Source organism: Anastrepha obliqua, chromosome 1 (genome assembly GCF_027943255.1).
Source record: "Anastrepha obliqua isolate idAnaObli1 chromosome 1, idAnaObli1_1.0, whole genome shotgun sequence".
NCBI lineage: Eukaryota > Metazoa > Arthropoda > Insecta > Diptera > Tephritidae > Anastrepha > Anastrepha obliqua.
In genome coordinates, this window is record NC_072892.1 from 170,194,346 (window position 1) to 170,218,328 (window position 23,983).

Genomic DNA, 23,983 nt, shown 5'->3' on the forward strand with positions numbered 1-23,983 from the left:
ACTGTCCGAGTTATGATACCCTAAACTTTTTAATATAATAAACACGGAATTTCATGTATTGCGAACTGGCAACATTATTTAAAAAATTTTCATTTTCATTTCTCATTTGAAAGTCACTTTTCCAACCGACTCAATCAAATAACAACTAAAATTCCGAAAAACATCTACTTGAAAAACAGAGAGACCCCTCCACAATGACTGTAGCAAGCAAACTTTTGTTGCTGTTGTTTTGCTCTTTTGTCTCAGCTACACAAAGAATGCATGCAGAAAACAGCGCTCCCATTGGACGGTATGTACGTGCGTAGATGTGTAGATCCCTTGTGCTGTTAAAGCATACTCAATGTTAAGTAAACATACCAACAAACATATGTGCATATATATTTTTTTCAATTATTATTTTTTGAGTCACATTGTTTTTCATTAAAAGTCGAACGCCAGCAATCGAAGAGCAACCCAATGGTAGACTCATATGATTTGCGCTAGTGAGCGAAGCCGGCGCGACGCGTTAATTCACAAGAGTTCAGTGCTATTTTGGACGATTAATTGCCTGCATCTACGTTTGTATATATGCGCGAGTGGATGATTTTATGTAAGTGAACATTTCCCATATCAGCTGATTGCGAAGTATTTTTGCGCGTGTTTCCTAAGTGATTTTGCTTTTGATTAATAAGTTGTTGCTTTTAATTGGCTCCAATGAACGCGCGAATGCACTGGATTAGTTGGACTCTGTGTTAGTGTAAATATTTTTACTTCCCAAAGTGTGGTGAAAAGTGTAAACAAGCGTGCGAAAGAGAAGTAATTGAAGTAATAAAAGCTACTTCTTGTGCTGTGCTAAATAAATTTTCTTGCAAATAATTGCTCGCACGTGCAGTTGGTGTTTACCACATTTTCTTTGCTTTTGTGCGCCCACAATTCTTGGCTCTTTGCGACTGCGCCGGTTTCAATTTTTTTCTATACTTGGGTACATATAAATCTATATTTATGTACTTGTGTTTGTGTAGTGTTTTGTTTATGTGACAGCTAATGCGGCACTCAAAGTTTAGTGAGTAGTGAGTGACATTTGACGTGTTGACTCTGGCCAACCCGCCAGACTGCATTAAGTGAACTCATCGTCTCCTCATTTGCTTTAATAATATTTGGTTTGTTTTGATTTGTTGCTGCATTCCAATAAAATCATTCCAAACGCTGGTTCGTACTTAAAGGTTGGTGATAGTGATTTGTTCATTCATATTTTTTATATTATATAATATTTTCATATTCGTGCTAATAATTCATATCTACTTTTATCATAAGAACGCAGTTGTAAATAAACTTTAATACTGGAATCGGTGGGTTGTAAGATGATAGCTAAGACCGGCGATAGTACACTGGCGGTACATCACCTTGCTTAGACCCATTAATACATACGTCTCTGTAGAATGGTGGAAAGCTACAATGGTTAATTCCAGAGTAAAACCCTGAACAGATTACAGAGAAGAGTGTGCTTGGGTATCACAGGTGCCATGAGTACGCCAGCTGGTGATGCCCTTAAGGGGTTACGCCACTCTAGCTACTGTAAAAAAGCAGTTTTTTAAGGATTTTTTTTACATTGAAAGAAAGGTGCCAGGAAAAAACTTTTTAAGTATATTATTAAGCATGTATTTAAGTGTAATTACAAATATTTTTATTGAAAAATATTACAAAATGGCGCCTTTGGAGTGAATCTCTGAACGCGCCCTGCGAAAAAGGCACTTCACGGCAAGCAGTACAACTGACGTAAATGTCCACCTAAACCAAATTAAAAACATTCTTCTCAATCGACGTGAGTATAGCTGTAGAAATACGTACGGGATTTTAGAAATATTGAAATTTGTGTATTTTGCAGATGTTTGAAGTCAAAAGTAGAATTTTTCGTCTAAAATGGAACCGTTAATTGTTTATAAAAATTTTTCTAATTAATTAATAAAAAAATCCGTACGTATTTCAGTGCGGAATAATGTTCTAAAGATCCTTGTACAATTACAAGTGAAAATATTAAAAATTGTTTGTGTTATGCTGCTTGCCGTTTTGAAAAATCACGTTTTGAGATAAACACGCTTTAAATTTGAATAGTCGGTTCAGAGACGTCAGAGGCGCTCGCGCAAAAGTGCGAAATATTAGAGATAAACATTTTTTTCACGCATAGGACTTTTTGTTTTATATTCTAAAGAGTTTAAAGCATCTTTTAAGCAAAAAAAAAAAAATTTCGATATTTTGAAAATCCTAGAGTGGCCTAACCCCTTAATGTCATTCTGGATTTGCAACCTCTAGACCTTCAAATTCGAAAGGAAGCGATGAAGGCGGCGTACAGGCTCAAGTTAAACGGAGTCTGGGGAAATGAAGTAAGCACTGTCCACTATCAGATATACCACCAGTTGTCGGAGCGGAGCACACTATTCTCGACGCCAGTGGACAATCGAATGCCTGTCGTTGGCTTCGGTAGGAAGTATGATGTGTTGATCCCAGATAGAGATCAATGGTTAAGTCAAGAGAACCTATTAATGGGATATCAGCACATCTTCTACACCGACGGATCCAAAACAAGTGATGATAGCGGATCTGGATGGTACTTAGACGAAGATACTAAATACTCCCTATGCATATGCTGAACAGACACAACAAAGTTAGTCTTATTTGGGTGCCTGGACATTGTGGTATTACAGGGATCGAGTTAGCCGATAAACTGGCTAATGAAAGCTCTGCAAGTATGCCACTAGGTGCTGAACCCTTTCTAGGTGTCGATTCCGCATCGGTTCAACTATAGATTGACGACTTCATGAGGGCTACCCATAGAGGACGTTGGTATGGGTTGAGCTCATGCAGAGTAGCACTTTTTATCTTTCCTATCTCTATTCTTTCTACTGAAATCTATCCGGGTGTAGTGCAATGGTCTCCTGACTGAGTGCTTGGACTAATTTAAAGGTGATAGCTTACGCCGATGATGTTGTTATTACTCTCTTTGGTAAATTTGTATCTACATTAAGAGACCTAATAATAATAATAATAAAAAAATGCTCTAGATGTACTTTCTAGGTGGGCAGAAAAGTGTGGTCTAGGAGTCAACCCAGGCAAAACACAACTCATATTATTTATTGTGAAACATATAATCCCTCAGCAAAGTCCAATTATGCTCAAGGGGGAAGCTCTAGTGATTTCGGAAGAAACCAAGTACTTGGAACTGCGCATAGATAGGAAATTGACTTGGAAGTCAAACATCTTAGAAAGAGTTAGGAAAGCGAACCAAGCTTTTTATACCTGTAAGAGAGCTTTAGGTAAGACCTGGGGTTGCTCATTGGCTTTATAGGTACAGCATACTCCAAAGCTTTTTAACAGACCAGAGAATGTAGTGCAGTCGCCGTGGATCGTTCTCAATGTACGCCTGTTGTGATTTTCATAGCCCTTCTGAACCTAAGCTGTCCCCTATATGGTTTGTCAAAAGTTTTTCAAAGATTTTGAAATTGAATAGCGTAAGACTAATCGACCTATAATCTTTCGGGTAAAGATGGCCAGTTAACCACAAACAAAATCAGTAACGCCGCACTGTGGCGATTAACGCATGAGGCACGCATCCTTAGGAAACACAGAAAATGGAGAAAAAAAGAGAAACCATGCAATGATGCTGGAACTCGCAAGGGAGCAGAGGTCGCGGTCGACCAAAAAACACTTGGAGAAGGCCGAAGTTGCGCGAACTAGTAGATGCCGAAATTTCATGGGACGGTGCAAAAACAACAGCAAAGGCCCGAGTACGATGGAAGAGTTTTGTCGAGGCCCTATGTTCCCGAGAGTAGTGAACAAGGAAAAAAAAAACTTGTATACAATAGGCGGATTTATACCATCTGGCCCAGGCGATTTGAACGATTGAAATGAATTTATTATTCAATCCAGTATTTTGTCTGTTTTAGCGAATTCTACTGTCACCCTAGTTGGATCGGTATTACTTACGTTAACGCGACCTGGAAAGTGCGTGCTAATGAGATCTTCTAGAGATTCTGCGCTGTTTTCGGTCCATGTACCATCTTCCCTCCTGACAATGTTAGGTACAGAAGGATGTTTTGACAATAGCTTTCTAAGCCTTGTCACTTCAACTGTTTTTTCTATACCTGCGCAGAAGTTCTTCAACTAGTGTTTATGTCATAAATTCTATAAACTATTGCCCAAATTATTTTAAGAGGGGAGCCTGGTTTATGAGGTCTAAAAATTGCATCTCTTTGCGATTGTTTTTTTTTTAAAGAAAAAATTAATTTAGCACTGCAAAGTTTTTTCTATCTTTTAATGAACATTTAAAAAGTATAAACAATTTTTGTACTGGTTAGAATAAGTTGAAAAACATGTTTAACATAGAAATTAGTAGAGCGCTGCAATGCTGGAGTTTCCAACTGGCGTACAAGATACAGCTCGTAATTATTATCTAAAGCAAAAAATTCAAATGGATTTCTAATTATCATGATTTTTTATTCTAGATGAACTAAGAAAACTGAGAGAAATTCCAAAATTTCAAATTTTTGGAGGTTCAACTTGGTATAAAAATCTTGAAATTTTTTTTTTATCTATTTTGTTAGTTCAAATAGAAGAGAATTTAATACTGAAGGGAACTAGCTATGATTCATATCAAAAGGTTCATTAGTTTGTTTTCATTCATGTACGCCAATTCAAAGAAATCATAAAAATGAAAAGTCGAGAAAAGAAGATAAAGTTTGTAGTATAGCTGTCCGGTCACAGTGTAACTACCTAACGCTCGCCTACCTTTGGCTTTGTATCTACGGAAATATTGAGAATTAGGCTCTGTAACTTTGTGTGAATATTCTGAAATATATTAGGAATCGCTTAAAACGAAAAAAAAAAAATTGATTTTTTTGACCTTATAAACCAGGCTCCCCCCTTAAAAAGTTTTCTTCGAGCGGCGCATATTGGTATTTTGCTGGCAAAACTGAATATTTCGTATTCAAATTTTAAAAATCCACGATTCTTTCTCCAAAAGCCCAACTTTCGCCCATCTTTCGGGCAATTTCCGGATGCCGTTTCTCCAAAATTCTGGCCGCTGCTTGGCTATCCATGACTCAACCCATATTTTGGTAGCCTCGTACGAGGAGAACCGCTGGTCCACCAAATCGAGACTCATATGCCGGAACAAATGATAATCGGAGGGAGCTATGTCTGGACTATACGGCGGGTGGGGTAACACTTCCCAGCCAAGCGTTCCAAGGTATTTTTTGACAGGTTGAGCAACATGCGGCCGAGCGTTGTCATGTTGCAAAATAACCTTGTCGTGCCTTTTTACCGTTTCCGGCCGTTTTTCTTTCAATGCCCGGCTTAAACAAATCAATTGCAGTCGGTAACGATCCCCCCTGATTGTTTCGCCCGGTTGGAGCAGCTCAAAATATACGACGCCGACCTGATCCCACCAAATGCAGAGCATGATTTTCTTGCCGTGAATATTCTGCTTGGCCGTCGACGTTGATGCGTGGCCGGGCAAACCCCATGATTTTTTGCGTTTTGGGTTATCGTAGTGGATCCATTTTTCGTCGCCAGTCACCACCCGATGCAAAAAACCCTTCCGATTTTGTCGCTCGATCAGCAATTCGCACGTAAAAAATCGCCGTTCGACGTCGCGCAGCTTCAACTCGTACGGGACCCAATGTCCTTGCTTTTGGATCATTCCCATCGCTTTTAGACGCTTGCAAACGGTTGATTTATCAACGCCCAATGATTCAGCAAGCTCTTCTTGGGTTTGGTACGAGTCCTCGTTTACCAATTCCCCCAATTCCGCGTCCTCGAACTTTTTGGGCTGGCCAAGACGCTCCTTGTCTTCGGTGTGAAAATCACCACTTTTGAATCGTCGAAACCAGTACTCACATGTTGAAATCGACGGAGTATGGTCTGGGTAGGCCTTCTGCAGCAATCCACGGGCTTGGGCTGTATTTTTTTTCAAATTGAAGCAGAAAAGCAAAGCTTCCCGCAAATTGCGTTTCGACGGCACGAAAGTTGACATACTCGGAGCACGAAAACACTGCGTTGTTTATACTTCAGCGAAATGACAGATACTGATAAACAAAGCCTAGGGATGAGGCTTTGTCATGAATATATATTCAGTATTGCCAACGCGATAAAGTGATAAATAGCGCCATCTGTGTGTCACCTTTAAAACTAATTCAACCTCCTAATATTAATAGTAAAAGTAATAAATGCTATGAAATGATTTAACAGATTATAATAAAAAAAATTCATTACAATACTTTTTATGCTTTGTACTAAAATTTTTAGTTTTCCGGCTCTTAAAAAAACATCCGATATACATAGTAAATATGTACATATTTTGTTTATGAAATAAAGAAAATTTAAAACCACAAAAACATTACAGTTTTTTCCTTACATTTCATTGCGGTTGACAGCTGTGGAAAGGCAAAACGAGTTAAAAATTGCTCCCGCATAGTTTCTATCCAGTGTTCGATAAAGTAGGGCAACATTTTTTTGTTTTGTTATGGAAAGCAAAAACGTTAGTTCGATACACGTTTTTGTTCGATATCGAATTACGGAGAGCCACCATAGAAAAAGTCCCACTCGGGCTCTCCACGCGTTTTCTCTCTCCATGATTTATGTTTCAGGTTTGAGCTTTAAGTACAAAAGGCATCGATGCTCTTTTGCTGAGGCCTTCATATATCATCTCCTAGCCTGTATAAAAGGTCTGGAGACCGAATGCACTACTCAAAATTTCAATGTCATTTAAAAGAATTTAACTGCTTGAACAAGTTCTTATATAAAAATTACAGTTTGAATTTCGAAAACAATATTATTTCGGATTCGAAGGTCTTTTGGCAATTCATCAAATTAAAAAAGTCTTGCTCAACGGTGCCAAACAATGTTTTTTATAATAAATAAGTAAATATGCAAATTCTGCCATAGAATCTGCCAATTTATTTGCCGACTTTTTTTGCTCTAATTTTGAACCCGACTTCGCATCTAGTTTACCCTCTAATAGTTTTTCACCTCTTAATTTTGGGACATTGTGCCTATCTGTTACTGATGTCGTCAAGGGTATTATGAAGCTAAAGCCTATATCGAAAACTGACTCGGATGGCCTTTCGGAAATCTTGCTGGAGAACTGCTTGTGTCTCGCTGAGCCTTTTAAAATTATATTTAATAAATTGTTGTCCTCCGGTATCTTTGTTGACGACTGGATATTTACTTCCGTTACGCCTATATTTAAGAGTGGAAATAAAAACGATGTTAGCAAGTACAGACCGATTTCGAAGCTTTCGTCTGTCTCAAAACTTTTTGAGATAACTGTGAATGATAAGTCATATTTTGCTGTCAAAGGCCTAATATCTACCAACCAGCATGGTTTCGTTGCAAGTCGCACCACTGTCACTAATTTGTCTAATTTCAATGATTACTGCATTTCATCCTTCCAGAACAGATCTCAAGTTGATACAATTTATACAGACTTCTCTTAAGCGTATGACAAAGTATCGCACCGAATACTCTTGTCGAAGCTTACGTCAATGGGTATACACTCCATGTTTTTGTCGTGGATCAAATCATATTTGTCCAACAGGCACTGCGTTGTAGCCGTTGATAATACGACATCCCGTGCATTTATTGCGTCATCTGGTGTCCCCAGGGAAGTATTCTAGGACCCCTTCTCTTTATACTCTTTATTAACGATATTAGTTCTTGCTTTTCTTTTGCTGAACACTTGTTGTATGCTGATGATCTTAATATATTTGCGGTGATTAACAGTGTTAGTGATTCTGAAAAGTTGGAAACCGACTCTCACAATGTCCGGAAGTGGTGCTAGTTTAACTGTTTATCACTAAATATAAGCAAATGCTTTCACGTAAAATATGCTAAATCAAACAATACTTCGTATAGTATTGCTGGCTTACCTTTGCAATCCGTTGAGGAAATTAAAGACTTAGGCGTTATTTTCGACTCTAAGCTGAATTTCACTAGCCATGTTAACCACGTCATTAGACGATCATATGCGATGCTCGCATTCGTACGCCGAAATTGTTCTGCATTTACCAACCCACACACTCTCAAAACATTGTATTGTGCTTTTGTTAGATCAAGATTATGCCGCTGTTATTTGGAGACCGTACAAAATAGGTCTGTCTAATCGGATTGAGAGAGTTCAGAAAGTCTTTTTTCGTTTTGCGCTCCGATCTTGAAACTTTTCTGAACCTGTAGCATCGTACCGCTCTCGATGTTTATTGATTGGCTTAAAACCAGTTGATAGCAGACGATCTATTCTATCGTGCTCATTTATTATTCGTATCATTTCTGGATCTATTGATTGTCCTTCCCTTTTAAGTAAAATTCAATTTAATAAACCCAATATGAGGCTCCGACAGTACGAAACCTTTAAAATTGGCTTCTCGAGAACCAACTATGGGGTGAATGCTCCGATTCCTAGGGCATGTGCAAAAAAATTGGCTTCTCGAGAACCAACTATGGGGTGAATGCTCCGATTCCTAGGGCATGTGCAGATTTAAATGTATTTTTCAATTCTTCTGGTGCTGATTTTACATGGCCGTATGGCATCTTAGTCAACCATCTTAAATCGTTCTTTTCTTAGTAACTACTAAACTATTGTACATTAGCTTAATATAGTCTGTAAGAATGTATCCATTCAAAGACATTAAATAAATAAATAAATAAAATGAATATAAAATCCATTTAACCTTACCTCTATTCATACCAAACCCATCGCGAAACCCACCTACAAACATCAAATCTTGCTAATTAAAGAATAAGAATTGCATTTAGAATACGATACCCTAAGCGCCTTAAGGCTTTAATTAAAAAAAAGTAGTTCCCCAGGGAGTAATAAGAAATTTTCATTATATATCAAATAATCGCACAAAGAGCTTTAATTTCTTTATTTATTTCAGCGCACTAAAAATTCTCCCATCACAACATCAACTCTGCGCCAGCAATGGAATTAAAATGCACCGACGACGAGATGCCAGCTGCTTTCCCATTAGGGCAGCACGCAAGCGATGACCAAGCGCAGCCAACGTTGCAGCTTGCGCAATTTCAGAGCACCAAAGAAAAATTGCATCAATTGAAGCAGATGATGGATCATTTGGAGGAGGGTGTTTGTGATGATGAGGGCGCGCATTTGCTTGGAAGTAATCAGCAGCCGCAAGTAAAACAACAGGAAGGCAAAGGGCAAATGAAACAAAATCATAAGCTTAAACATAATGCGCAACAACAGCAACAAGAAGAAAACTTAATAGCACCAGAACAAGGGATAGCCGCTGCATTCTTTGAAAATTCAGCTGGAGTTGGTGGCAGCGATGGTGTGAAAAGCTTGGCTATTGGCGGTGAACACGAAGGAGTTGGTGGTAAGTTTGTGGTGAATTTAAGTTATTTTTGTTTTTTTTGTGTGTAAAGGAAGACTACTTAGAAAAGTCTGCGTGCGTAGTTCTGGTTGAGTGCAGCGACAGCGTTAAAATGACGAAACGTGAATGGGTTTCGTTTAATCGTTCGACAATTTATTGAATTTAACAAATTATTAGTTCATTTATTTTGTCTCTGAAAAGTTCTTAGACTATAATACAGTAAAAATTCTTAAAAATACTGCCGTATAATACAGAAAACTTAAGCTAAGTTAGAGAGTTAAAATGCTTGAAAAAAATTTTTGATTTAGGTAGGGAAAAATCTAGCTCGAGATAAGTTGAGATCTACTTAAACTCAATGAAGAGCCTGAATATTGCATGCTTTAAGAAACTACTTTATTTTGGTATGTTCGTTTCCGCGCCAAGTGGCCCCATAACAAAGTAGAAGATTGGAGAAACCCAGTGAGGGTAAAGCAAATTTCAGACGCTTTTTTTGAATGTGGTAAAATCTGCCAACTTGAAATTCATGAAAAGGTCACTAGATTATGGCCGCATATCCTAAATGAGAACTAAAGAGGTATATGAAGGCTCTTTGAAAAGCCCGTGCAAAGTCAGATAGGTGGCGCGATACTGGCGCGTATCGGGGAAGTCGAGTGATTTTCCTTTTCCAACACAACAACGCACCAGCTCATGCTTTAGCAGGTGTGAAAAATAGAAATAGGATCGTTTCACATCCCCTCTTATATACTTCCACGGATCCCTCGAACTACTATTTGTTCCCAAATTTAATGAAATGGCTGGCGGGAAAAGAATTTTATTCCAACGAGGTGGTGATTGCAGAAACAAATGGCTATTTTTCAGACTTGAACAAATCCTATTATTCGGAAACCGGGACCTCAAAACTAATCATGCTGAGAACTTGGAGTGATACCGTCATGTTCAGACGAACTACAAGAAGCTAATTCGGGAGTCGTAAAGGGCTTCTTTTAGGGAATTCTGCGGCGGTATTCAATCTCTAAGTGACACTGCAAAATTGGTTAGGATCCTGAAAAGGGATCCAACCGCAAAGCTGGGGTCACTTAGGAAATCTGAAGGCTCCTTCACGGAGATGCAAAGTGAGACACTCAGCTTGCTGATAGACTCTCACTTTCCAGGTAATCATTGGCCGGCAACAGCCCTTAACGAAAGAGGCTGCTGTCAGAGCTGCTACATGGCGTGACTGATCTGTGGCCAATGAGGTCGCCATTCGATTTGCCATCGCGTCTTTTAGCGGCTACAAGTCCCCCGGACTAGATGGCATTTATCCTGCCATGCTGATGGAAGGCATACTGGTACTGGCTTATATACCACGCTCTTGGAGGATGGTGAGGGTCGCCCTAAGGTTGGGAGAGATAATTTCACCAGTTCTAAAAGCTTTAGACCTATCAGCATGACCTCTTTCATGCTGGATATAATCGTCCGAATCAGTGGATAATTCAAAGGTTGGTGAAAAAATTTCAAGACACTGGTTCTTTCCAGGATAGAAAAAGGACTGACGGACGAAAAACTGGACGTTCTGTTGAGAATATTGCTGCTGTAGCGCAAAGTGTTGCTGAACTATCTTCAAAGTCTTCAATATATCGGGGTTCTCAAAAATTAGGCAGTCATGAATTGATTGTTGGGCGGTTTTCACCTGCACCGTGCTCATGGTGACTCAAGACTTTTTCTTAAACAAAAAACAATAATACTATTAATAAGTTAATCAGCCGTTGCTGTTACAACCTCTTCCCACCTTTCGACCAATTTTTGGATGTCGTTGAGCCAAAAATCGCCTGGTCTGGTGTCAGAGAAGTTGTCGAGCTAGCTATTCAGGACCTCTTTGTTATCGAAGGTAATTTCTTTCATATGGTTTGACAGGGGCCGGGAGGAATCGGTGCAAGGTCCGGAGAATAAGGCTGATGCTGAAGAAGCTCCCTTTTGAGCTCTTGGATTGCGGCTTGTGCAACATGGGGCCTGGCGTTGTCGTGAAGGAGTATGGTTTACCTGTGCCGATCAGGTATTTTCAGTCCAATAGCCTCATTCACGCGCTAGAGCTGGGCAATATGGAGTCTTTCATGACCGTGGCGTTTTTGATGAGCATTTCCCAGTTCATCATGCCCTCCGAGTCTCGTCAAACACATATCATAACCTTCTTTGGATGTAGATTCAGCTTGACTCTCGGCTTTGACGTATCTCCTGGACCCACCTACTCCTTTCTTCCTTGCTTCATATTGATGTACATGCACCATTTCTCATCTCCCGTGAAGATTCGTTACAAAAAGCGCTATTTATGACCGCGTGTTGCTCGATGGCGGGCGAGATGCTAAGAAGCAATTTGAAGGCGATTTTCTTTTATTCTTTCGTTGAGCTCGTGAGGCTCGCAGCCTCTCAATTTTTCGGTATATCCCATTGAATGAAGGTGATTGAGAGTCGTTTTATGATCGCAGCTCATTTCCTCCTCCAATTCACGACTTGTTTGGTGATCGGTCCCCTTTAGAAAAGAAAAAGGCCTTCCGCTGCGGTCCTAAACGTCAAAGTCCCCATTTTTGAACCATTTCCGTGCAGTAGACTCGCCTGTGACTCCTTCTCCAATTACGTTGCTAATGCCTCGGGCTGCTTCGGCAACTTTTTGATCGATGAAAGGCAAAGAAGAGCAGGTGTCGAAAATGTTGGTTTTTGCCTCCTGGGTATTCCATTTCTAGGCCTCAAAACTAATAAAAAATTAAATAACTCAAACATACAATAAACATAGTTTTGTAGAGGAGACATACTTCCATCGAGTGATTACTTACCCTTTACCAAACAGCAAACAAATCGTTGTAAAATAAAAGAAAATATAAAAATGCATGAACGTATTCCCGAACCCAATATTTTTAGATGTACGAGTATAAGTATAAGCAGATACTCCTAGCCTCCGTGAAAAATTCTTATGAAAAGAGGGCAATGCCTTCAACTTTTTAGAATTTCCATGTAATATTCAACCAAAACGATGCTTGTAAATAAATTTGTTATTCGGTTTTGAATAAAAAATCAAATCAAGTAATACAATATTTAACGTGTGAAAACAGGCATTCAAAATATTTTCATGTAGTACAAGAAAGAAGTAATAGACGAATGCATATGCCAGCTATACATATAAAAACGGTTCGAACCCAGCAAACACAAGACAAAATATTCTCCTTCGTCTGATATACCTAAAGTTCTCAAGTTGAGTTTCAGCATTCTTCGCTTCTGCTTTGGCTAGCTGCTATTGATCGGGGTGGTGTAAAGCTGGTAGCATATGCCAATGCTTCAAGACTCTGCCTACTGGCTTCAAGACCCTTCTCATCAGTCCTTACTTGAAGTTTGGAAGGAGCATTGGCTGTACTCAGTCGATGGGCTGCCAGTTACGAACTCAGAGTCAACTCTGACAAAACGGAGTTGATAATATTGACCAGAAAGTACAAATCTCCACATTTTAGGCTTCCTAAATTCAATAACCAGTTTCTTAGGCTCTCGTCGGTATTAAAGTATCTTAGTGTAATACTTAACTCCAAGTTCCATTTGATAGCTTTTTACACTTGTAAATCTATGTTCGGCAAAAAAAAGGGGTCTCAGCCACGTGTCGTACTCTGGATGTGGAATTTAGTGGCTCTACCAATTTTGACATATGGCTGTCTAGTTTGGTCAGTAGCTCTTCGAAAGGAATATAACACCACTAAATTAAAGAGAGTGCCTGCTACCTGCATGTATTAGCATCACTGGAGTGTGTAGAAGCTGCCGCTCTGCCGCTCTTGGAGTCATTCTACACTTACTTCTCGTTGATCTTCAAGTTTAATCCATTGCTGCTCAGAGCGTTATTAGGTTAAAGGAGGTTGACCTCTGGAGGCAATCTCCGTTAGGGCTAGGCAGCGTTGTGAGGCAGTTTTGTCCTTCCTTCTCTGTACTTCGTACAGATCATCCCATCCCCTAACTAGGTTTTGAGGGTTGTGCTAGATCTATCTTCCCAAGTAAGCTGGACTGGAAGGAAGGGAGAGTCAGCACGGACATAGGCACTTCTATTTCTACCGACAGATCTCAGATGGAATCTAGAGTTGGAGCAGGGATTTCTTCTAAATCCGCAAGTATTTCCTTCAAACTACCGAAAACTAGTAGTGTGTTTTAAGCAGAGGTCTTCGCGATCCCACAGGCATGCAAAAGCTTAAGGATTTGAACAAAAATATTCCGATAGTGAAGCAGCAATTCAGGCCCTGTCGTTGCAGCTATATTCTGCTCAACTTCTGTAAGGAGGAGATCGAAGGGCTCGAACGTGGAGGAAATATTTCTTATCTGGGTTTCCGGGTATAGGAACGTAGAGGAGGTTGAAATTGTCGATGAATTGCCAGAAAAGGGCCCGCAGAACGGGGTTCAGTTAGCTCCATCTCAGATATCGTTGTCCCATTGATCGTTGTTAATGGGAAACTGCAAAATTTATTTCTTAAAAAAATGCAAGACAGTTGGAGTTCTATCTTTTCGTGTGTTTTCTCAAAAGCACTTTGGACTCCGTATGACAGAAGCAGGGTACTTAAAGTACTAGGGACCCCACGCCATTCAATTTTAAAACTCATAGCGGTGATCACCGGTCACTGGGTGATCGAAACTCATGCGGAAATCCTTGGACTGCCGTCCAACTCCTATTACTGATGCTGTTGTCATCCTGCAGAGAAAGATAACGTTGAAAACTTCCTTTGCAAATGCCCGAGTCTGGCGGCTAGGTGCTTGAGTTCCTTAGTGTGCCTTTTGGGGATAGCCTGAGGCAGTTCTCCAGTCTAGACACCGTTGCTTTCCTCTATCACATCAACTGCACTGGATGGCTGTAGATGAGGTTTCTTCCTTTAAGTTTTGAAATTTTTCGATGGTACTGGTCTACAGAAATTCCAGGAGTGTATCTTGCACTGGTACACAGATAGCTCGGAGACCCCAGAAGCATAGGCGTTGGAATTTACGGCCCCAGAATCAAGCGCCTGGTGCCGATGGGCAAATCCTAAGCATCTTCGCAGCGAAGATGTATGCCATCTCTCTATGTGCGGAAATGAACTTAAACAGAAATTTCTGAAATGAGCGAATTGCCATTCTGAGTGACAGTTAGGTGAAACTCATGGCGCTATCGTCCTGTGACATCAACTCCTTAATGGTCCGTGTGTCGAGAAACTTAATCTATTAGGAACGCACAATCGTGTCCGACTAATTTGGGTCCCAAGACACAGGGGTAATAACTGGGAACGAAAGAGCGGACGCACTGGTTAGAACCCTTCCTTGCTATGGGACAACACACCATCAAGGATAAGCTTAGGAGTGAAGAGCTATGGCTAAGGGAGATTTGCTGGCACCAAACTATGGTTCTACCCCAGGCAAACCTCTTACCTGGGTGGTTGAACCGAAAGAGGTTTCAAAATTTCATTACTCTACGCAAGGATACAGGAACCCAGAGTGCGGAGTACTGAGGTAAGCGGATTCTCTCTCAAAAACTACAACTTGTACTATAAGCGGACCCAGGGTAACCCCAGGGCATGTATTGTAGCAAAAAAACATCTAAATGTATTTTTAATCCCATCCTACAGCTCATCGGATGTGACGGTCATCGAAATGGAGGCTACTGACGGCGTCAGGATCAAAATTGCCTCCATCTACATGGCACACGACCAACCAGCACCACCTGACGAGGCTCGTAGGCTTGTGCTTGACTGCAAAAACAGTATCCTGCTACTAGGATGTGACGCCAATGCGAGGCATACCCTATGGGGGAGTACCGAAACGAATGATCGAGGTGAGTCCCTATATGAATTTATCATCAATACTAACCTAACAGTATGTAACAGGGGTAATACCCCGACTTTCACCTTTCCAAGCACGGAAAGCTTTAGAGGATGGGCGGAAGTAATAGATGTGACATTACTGTCTGAAAATACTTCAGTGAGGGTAGAAAATTGGAGAGTCTCAAGCAAAAAGTCCTTTTCGGACCACAGCTGGATCCTCTACCACCTGGATCTTGAGGTAGATCCACCCTTACCATATCGAAACCCACTTAGAACAAATTGGAAACGGTTCAAAAATGTAGTAGGGAATAGGATAGGAAGGATTCCGATCCATCAAATCACTCTCGCAGAAAACATTGAGAGTAGGGTCACAACATTGGAAAAGACATTCAGTAGGGCCTACAAAACGTCATGTCCAATTAAATATAGCAAAAAATCCTATCCTCCTTGGTGGAGCAATGAGCTCTCAAAATTAAGGGAAGAAGCCAGATCAAATTTCAATCTCAGCTACTCAACAGGTAATTGGCAGTTGTATAGAGAAAGTCGGAGACAATACAAGAAGGCAATCAGGGCCGCCAAGAAAGAGAGCTGGAGAGATTTCTGTTCTTCTATCGAATCTACCAGAGATTCTGCGAGACTTAGCCGTATTCTGTCCAAGGATCATTCAATGGCTTCTTGGGTCAAGAGGCCGGATGGCACTTGGACTTCTACGGCGGAAGAGTCTCTAGAACTTCTTTTAGATACACATTTTCCGGGATGTAGCACCCATGACAGTGATGCTGGGAGAATCCGGCGGAGCCGATATGACCCACAGCATCTTGTCGATGTAATAGTTACGAAAGAGAAGGTTGCATGGGCAATCAAATCATTCTCACCTTTCAAATCTCCAGGCCCTGATGGGATCTTTCCTAAGATGTTACAGGAAACTCTTGATAGTATTCTACCATGGCTAATGGAAATTTTCAAAGCGTGTCTAAATCTAGGTTATATTCCAAACAGCTGGAAACTTGTTAGGGTCGTCTTCATACCAAAGGCAGGCAGAAGAGGACATGAATCAGCGAAGGACTTTAGGCCGATCAGTTTGTCGTCCTTCCTTGTTAAAACTTTGGAACGGCTTTTAGATATGCACATTAGAAGTTCGCTGGAGAGCTTTAGTATATCAACTGCACAACATGCTTACCTCAAAGGCAAATCGACGGAGACAGCGCTTCACGAGGTAATCCGAACAATAGAGGGGTCTCTAGTAAACAAACAGTATACGATGGCAGCTTTTCTTGACATAGAGGGCGCATTTAATAACGTTAGCACGAATGCTATCCAACGGGCGTTAATAGACTTAGGGGTGGAAAATTGTATCACCAATTGGATCATCTCTATGCTAGAAACCAGGATCATTAGAGCTAATATGGGTAACATCAACATAACTAAGAGAGTCCACAGGGGTACTCCACAGGGGGGAGTACTATCTCCACTTCTTTGGTTATGTGTGATTAGCAAAATCCTAATAAAACTTAATAGAGGAGGGGTAAAAGCGGTGGCGTACGCTGATGATGTGGTGCTAATGGCGTCAGGACTGTGTCCTAATACGATCAGTGGGATCATTCAAAGGGCGTTAGGCGAGCTTAATTCTTGGGCAACAGGCTGTGGCTTAAGTTTAAACCCGCGTAAAACAGAACTCATGCTCTTTACCACCAGATACAAGGTACCAAGCTTTACCCTACCAAATATTAATGGACAAACCCTCTCACTTTCACCCAGTGCAAAGTACTTAGGGGTAATTTTGGACTCCAAACTTAGCTGGAAATTAAACGTCGAAGAACGGGTAAGGAAAGCTGAAATTGCTCTATATGCCTGTAAACGTATGCTTGGAAGAAGATGGGGTCTTCAACCTAAGCATACATTATGGTTGTACAAGGCGGTTATACGACCAATTTTATCGTATGGTTCGGTAGTGTGGTGGAAAGCTCTAGGGAGAGATTACAACATCAAATTACTCGGCAGAATACAAAGATCAGCCTGTGCAATAACGGTCGGCGCAATCAGATCATGTCCTAGGGAGGCTCTGAATGCACTGACACACGTTATTCCAATAGACCTACATATTAAGAAGACGGCAACCATGAGTGCATTTAGGTTAAACGAAGCGGGCCGCTGGAAAGAAAACACTTATGGTCATGCCAGTCTACTATTGCGGCAAACTCAGTTAACCTCGGTGAGAACTGACTACATCGTCCCGACGGTAACATTCAATAGGAATTTTGCCACTCTCTTTCCATCTAAGGAAGAGTGGAATAAGGGATTCTCATTAAACAACTTCGACACTACAGTCTATACAGATGGTTCTAAAATGGATTGTGGTGTTGGAGCTGGTATATATTCTCATAGACTTAAAATTGAAAAATCTGTGCGCCTCCCCAATACCTGCAGTGTCTTCCAGGCGGAAGTACTGGCAATTGGGGAAGCTTGTAGGCTACTAATCACAGACTTCTCTTTTAAGAGCAATATCGCTATTCTCTCGGATAGCCAAGCTGCAATCCAGGCACTGGATTCAGCGACTACAACCTCAATGGTGGTGGAACAAAGTAGGAATAGCCTTTCCACCTTGAGCGAAAAACATAATGTTACCTTAATCTGGGTCCCAGGACATCGGAATATTGAAGGTAACGAAAAAGCAGATGAACTGGCAAGAGGGGGATCTGCCATGAATAACGCTCTTGCAGAACCGGTATTCACACCATTAGGTGCAGTCAAAAGTACAATTTCCCTAAAATACCTCCGAATGGCGGAGTGTAGATGGAGGGGCCAGACGAAATGCAAAATCAGCAGAACGTTATGGCCCACCTACAACCTTAAACAATCATCAATATTGTTAAACATGAAACGAATGGATGCCTGGAGACTAACGGCAGTCATAACTGGCTTTTGGTCTGTCGGAGAACAGGCAGCCAAAATGGGCATCCCTCACAACACATACTGTCACAGTTGCAAACAACCGGAGAAAAAGGAAACAATCTTCCATTTCCTCTGTGAATGCCCTGCCCTATGGAAGGACAGAATGTTAACCCTAGGCAAACCGCTGTTCGAGGAGCTCGAACAACTGTCTGGCTTAGAGGTCAACAACCTAATAAGGTTCCTGAACCGCACAGACTGGGTATAGTCATGCCGTAAATAACAAGTTGGTAACGAGGATGTGGCAACAAAATGGTGCGGAAGCGCTAGTTGGATTCAGGATGAATCACCACTCTAACCAACCAACCAACGCAAGGATAAACTGACAATTCTCACGGGCGTCCTCACAGGTCGCTGCAGACTGCTTACTCCTGCCTTTTCTGCGACCAATTTCAGGAGACTCCAGTGCAAATTCTATAGCGCGTAGAAGTTTGAGACGTCTTGTCACTGCAGCCAGAAGAAAGGCACATACGCTCAGCTCAACCCAGCTCTATCTTGAGTTTAATAAGGGAACTCGGTCTGGTTAAAGGGTTGAGGTACTGTGATGAGTGGAATGCACAAAAGAAGTGCAAACCGCATAAAGAGCTAATCTAATCTGATCTAGTCGTCTACATTAGGTCTACAGGTATCAAAACGGCACTCTAGTGCTACTTGTAGTGCATCCGTGGAACTCCTGTCATCTATCCTACCTAAGTAAAATCACTAATTTCTCAACTCTGTGTAAAAAAGTGCCTTTTGAGTTGCTTCTTAAGATTAACGCTGGAGATTTGCGAAATTCATTTCATATCAAATGCATCTCCAGTTGACATCAAACAGACAGGTTTGTTGGGTAGCGAAAAAAAAACGACGCACACAACTGCCGGAATTCACAAATATGCACAGTGCAACTGCTAAACAAAAGCATAGTTGGCTTTCAGGCGCTTCGTAGCATCTTACGGCTACGTCTTGGCAACGGGGCGGCGCACCATAGAACCCCAAGTGTAAATTGTGGCATGCACGAATTTGTTAGGGAAGTAAACAGTCCCAGTCACACACATGGCATGCAGTGTGTGTGCGTGTTTGTGTGTATCTATGCCTACATACACATAAACATATAATTGGGTACATACGCATGCCAACAAAATTGCTTACAAAGTCCACAACTCCTTATTCTATTGCTTGCATTTCCACCCGATTGCTTTGGCGGCCGCCATGGCGTCAGCGCCAAAGACGCAATCCCAGTCAATTCATATCGCACATCGCAGCATATAAGCGTGCACAAACATTTGCACAGCTAGCACACATACACACATGCATGCACCATTTCACACGCGGGGCGGTGTTTGCACCACTTTAACAGTGTGTATGTGCGTGGCCGGATAAGTGGAATCCTTGCCAAACAAATCTGCATCGCTGACAAGATGCTTTCCGTTCGCTCAGCTTACTTTCTTACGCTGCATGGCTCTGTGCTTAGCTCTGTGCTTTCCTAGCTTTTGCAGTTGTACCCAAGTCGTATGTAGATCGCAACATCTCTGTTGGAATTTAATACCTACATAGAATTTTGCTGCAGCTGCTTCTTGTCTACTCCTGTCGTCTCTGAATACCTAAGAAGCAACTGCACAGCCTTCGCGCCAACATAATTATTGCTAAGCACTACTCTCGGCAGACATTGTGTTCGCTGCATTAGGCGTTGTCAGTTGTGGCAGCCACTAACGGGTTAAGACCATCACCACAGCAGCCTTCGTGGGCGTCCGCAGTGGATGCATATTTACAAAGATGTTGATTTGTAAATAGAATATCACAGAGCAGAAAGAAGTTAGTTGGATGGTTGGAGTGTGCATCATCATATGTCGGAAGTGGCATTCTTGGGTGTGTATGTTTGTATGTATGTATGTAGGTATGTGTTGAAGGCTTCAAACGTGTTAATTCTCATATAACTAAGGATTTGTAAGTTGGTGCATGGCTGGTTGGTTGCATGAGAGCCAAAGTCGTACAGGCGATTGCTATCTAGGGAAAGAGAATTAGCGAAATGGAGTGAGTAGATTTTTTCTTTGACTTGTATTTGCAAATTTGGTATTTAACCCATTGAGATGCATAATATTGAAGCACAAAATATAGAATTTAGTAAAATACGCATCCAATTTCATATACAGTCTTGTTAAGTGTTTTCACCCGACCCGTTTTCATCGACTTTACCTTCTAGGAGTAATTTTGAATGAATACAAAAAAGCCATTAAATATGCGAAACGCAACTCCTGGAAGGAGTCCATTGAATCCGTGAAGGATTCTGTCAGGCTAAGCAAGATCCTTTCGAGAGACCACTCCTGCAGAACTCTTGCAAAAAGAGAGTACAGGGAGTGGGCCGAATCTGCAGAAGAATCTTTGACTATCCTGGTGAATAATCACTTTCCGGAGAATTCTAGTACCCCACGTGACATTGTCGACACGAGTCGACAGGTAGGGCTACTCGATGTTTCCCTGGAATCTATTCTGTCAGTTGACAGAATCACGTGGGCAATAACTAGTTTTCCTCCTTTAAAATCTCCTGGTTCGGACGATATCTTGCCTGTGATGCTTCAGAAAACAAGTACCTCGGTGGTTCCTCTCCTGCACGAAATCTACTTGGCGTGTATCGCTCTTAATCACGTCTCCGCCAACTGGAAGAAAACGAGGGTTGTTTTCATACCCAAGACAGGGAGGAGGGGTCACGACTCGGCCAAGGACTTTAGACCTATAAGGCTCTTACCTCATTTATCCTAAAAGTGTTTGAAAATTGACTGATTCTCGTATCCGAGAGCACCTAGAGTCCAAATTATCTCCAGTGCAACATGCTTACCTAAAAGGGAAATCCACGGCATCAGCCTTACACGAGGTCGTAGGGACTGTGGGAAAATCTCTTGAAGGCAAACAATTCACTTTGGCGGACTTCATTAATATTGAAGATGCTTTTAATACAGGTAACATCAGCGCGGAGTTAATTATCAATGCGTTAGATAGGCTAGAGGTGGAAATACCTATCTGTCTCTGGATCTCGTCCTTGCTTGGCAGCAGGGAAGTTAATGCGGTCGCAAGAGGGGCTCAAGTCACTAGGTTGGTTCACAGGGGGACGCCGCAGGGAGGTATGTTTTCGCCCCTACTTTGGCTAGTTGCTATTGACGAAGTTCTGATAATGCTAAATAAGGGTGGTGTTAAGGTAGTAGCATACGCCGATGACTTGGTCTTGATGGTATCGGCACCGTCCCTCGGTCATGGCTGAGATTTTGAAAAGGTCACCACTGGCTGTACTGAGTCGCTGGGCTGTCACTTGCGGCCTCCGAGTCAACTCTGACAAAACGGAGCTGGGGCTATTTACCAGAAAACATAAATCTCCACCCTTTCGGCTTCCCAAATTATACAACCACGTTCTCCCGCTCTCATCGGAAGTTAGGTATCTTGAAGTGATACTTGACTCCAAACTCCATTGGAAGCTACTCTTTGAAAATCGGGTAAAGAAGGCTAGTATAGTCTTCTACTCCTGCAAATCTATGTTCGTTAAAAAATGGGGACTCAAGCCACAGGTTGTGCTGTGGACTTACAACGCAATGGATTTCGCAATTTTAACGTATGGATGCCTGGTTTGGTGGGAAGCTCTTCGGAAGGGCTATAATATCACTAAACTGTGGAGGGTGTAAAGGACTGCATGCATTAGAATCAGCGGAGCACTTACTTTCCAACGACTTTCACGTTATTTCCATCGCAGCTCAAAGTGCAATCAGATTAAAGGAGGTTGGTCTCTGGAGGCAATCTCTCAAGGGAAATGGTGGCATTTTCGGTCAGTTAATACCGTATTTCTCCGAACTTCGAGCAGATCTCTCTATCCACAAACTGGAGTTTGAGGGTCGTGCTAGGCCATCTTTCCAAATAGGCAGGATCGGATCGAGGGGAAAATCGGCACCGAAGCTTGCACCTCTGTCTTCACTGACGGTTCTAAGATGGAATCGGGAGTCGAAGCGGGGTTTTCTCTAAATCAGCCAATTTATCTATCTCATTTAAACTGCCGAACACTGCTGGTGTTTTTCAAGCAGAAGTCTTTGCGATCCCGCAGACTTGCAAAATGCTTAAGGAACGCGGGGGCGAGGGAGATATTAACATTTTCTCCGATAGCCAAGCCGTGAGTAAGGCTCTGACGACGCCATGGTGCAGAACGAAATTAGTAAACTCCTGTGAGGAGGAGATCAAATTTCTTGGGTGTGCAGGTAAAATTTCTCTGATTAGGATTCCAGGACATAGAAATATGGAGGGAAATGAAATTGCTGTTGATCTTGCCAGGAAAGGGACTGAATTGGCCACAGAGACCACAGACCTGTTGTTGCACTCATAAGGAAGCTACAGGGATGCAAGTTCCCGCGTTCTTCATAAAGGAAAACTATCGGAACATTTTTCATGTGCTAAGTTATGTACGAACAAGGCTGCATACTGTCCTGTTCTCTTCCTTCTTGTCATCGAAGGCGTCTTGAGTGCTGCCTTTAGCAACGAAAACCAGCAGAGGGGCATCCAATGGCAGATTAGCAACACTTTCCTCAGATACCTGGTATACGCTGATGACATCTGCTTGCTTGCATACAAGCTGTGGGACCGCCGCTTCCTTAGCTGCATGGTTACCGCGGACGGCGGTTCTGATGTGGATGTCGAATAAGGAATTAACAAAGCCAAATCGTCTTTCGAGCGAGGATCGCTCCATCGCGGCAAAAAAACTGTATCAGCCTTTGCACCAACATGCGCTTCTTCAAGTGGAACGTAAAATCCGTTCTAATGTATGGTTGCCCCACATAGAAAGTAACTGCGAAGATCACGAAGCGCCTGCCCCAAAGAAAAAAGTCGCAAGGTGTTAAATGAAAAGATCTCGGTGGCCAATTGTCATCACCTTTTCGAGAGATAACACGTTCCGGAAGCTTTTCCCGTAAAAGATCAATGGTTTCGTTGCTTGTGTGGCACGTAGCGCCGTCTTGTTGAAAATAAACGTTGTCTAGATCAAGAACATCCAATTCTGGTCATAAAAAATCGTTAATCATCTCTCGATAACGCAATCCTATTCAAAATAACATCTGTTATTGGAAAAGCCTTTATTAGGCGGTTTTCATCGTATCTAAAAATATTCCCAAATTTTTAGCTAAAAAGATTTTTAATTTTTTTAATAAATCACAAATTATAACGTGCCTAAAACTTCAATATACGACCTACGAGCCTACACATTAAAATTTTCCATACATTTGAATCATCATTTTTCTGGCATTTCTCCATTTCTTGTGTCCCAGTTTCTTGCCTAAATGGGATTTATAAATTTGCAGCGCCACGAAAATGCTTCCTGGGTAGTTTCACAAGTGTCATGAACCACAATTCAATGGCTTTAGTTGCATCCTGCTTTGAAATGGCGACACTTTGTCTAGCCCACCGCGCGATCAAAGGGTTGCGCGGCGATAGAGCAACAAAATTGCCAAACATATTCGATGAGTCTTTATTGCGAGGAAGCGTGAAGTTGGGCGCCAAGCCAGATAGCCCCAGACAGCCAGGCTGTCAGTCACCTAAGGAACTTCTGTTTGCTTTCGCGGTGCTTTCTGTTTATATTAAGCGTTAATAATATGTTTAAGGAGCGCTGAAGTTGTGTCACACATGCATAATATGTGCATATGTATGTGTGTATGGATATGGTTGTGTGTAGGACCAAATATGTGTATAAACACCCAATGTTGTCTTCTTTAAGAGTCAAATGCATCTGGCAAATACTAGTATGTTGATAGGTATAAGAATTCGCTTTATTCTCCCTCTGTTGCTTGCGTAGTGTTTTCCTTCACAGTCCCTTTTTTCAAGATGCAATATGTTTATATGTTTGCTTTAGCATTGCATTGAGCTCTACACTTCAGCTAC

General features: G+C 41.6%; 1 protein-coding gene across 2 annotated transcripts in view; it reads left to right on the forward strand.

The window, feature by feature from the left end:
• Positions 1-204: 204 nt before the first annotated feature.
• LOC129240873 (sodium/hydrogen exchanger 9B2) overlaps positions 205-23,983 on the forward strand; it is a 239,695-nt gene continuing 215,916 nt past the window's right edge. The window contains exons 1-2 of one of the 2 annotated variants that reach the window (XM_054876932.1): positions 205-289; positions 8,910-9,365. In XM_054876932.1, coding sequence (XP_054732907.1) covers positions 8,954-9,365 — 412 coding nt within the window. In that variant the 5' untranslated portion in view covers positions 205-289; positions 8,910-8,953. Of the gene's footprint in view, positions 290-902; positions 1,203-8,909; positions 9,366-23,983 lie in introns of those variants that run through there. The other variant, XM_054876924.1, reaches the window with a different exon arrangement.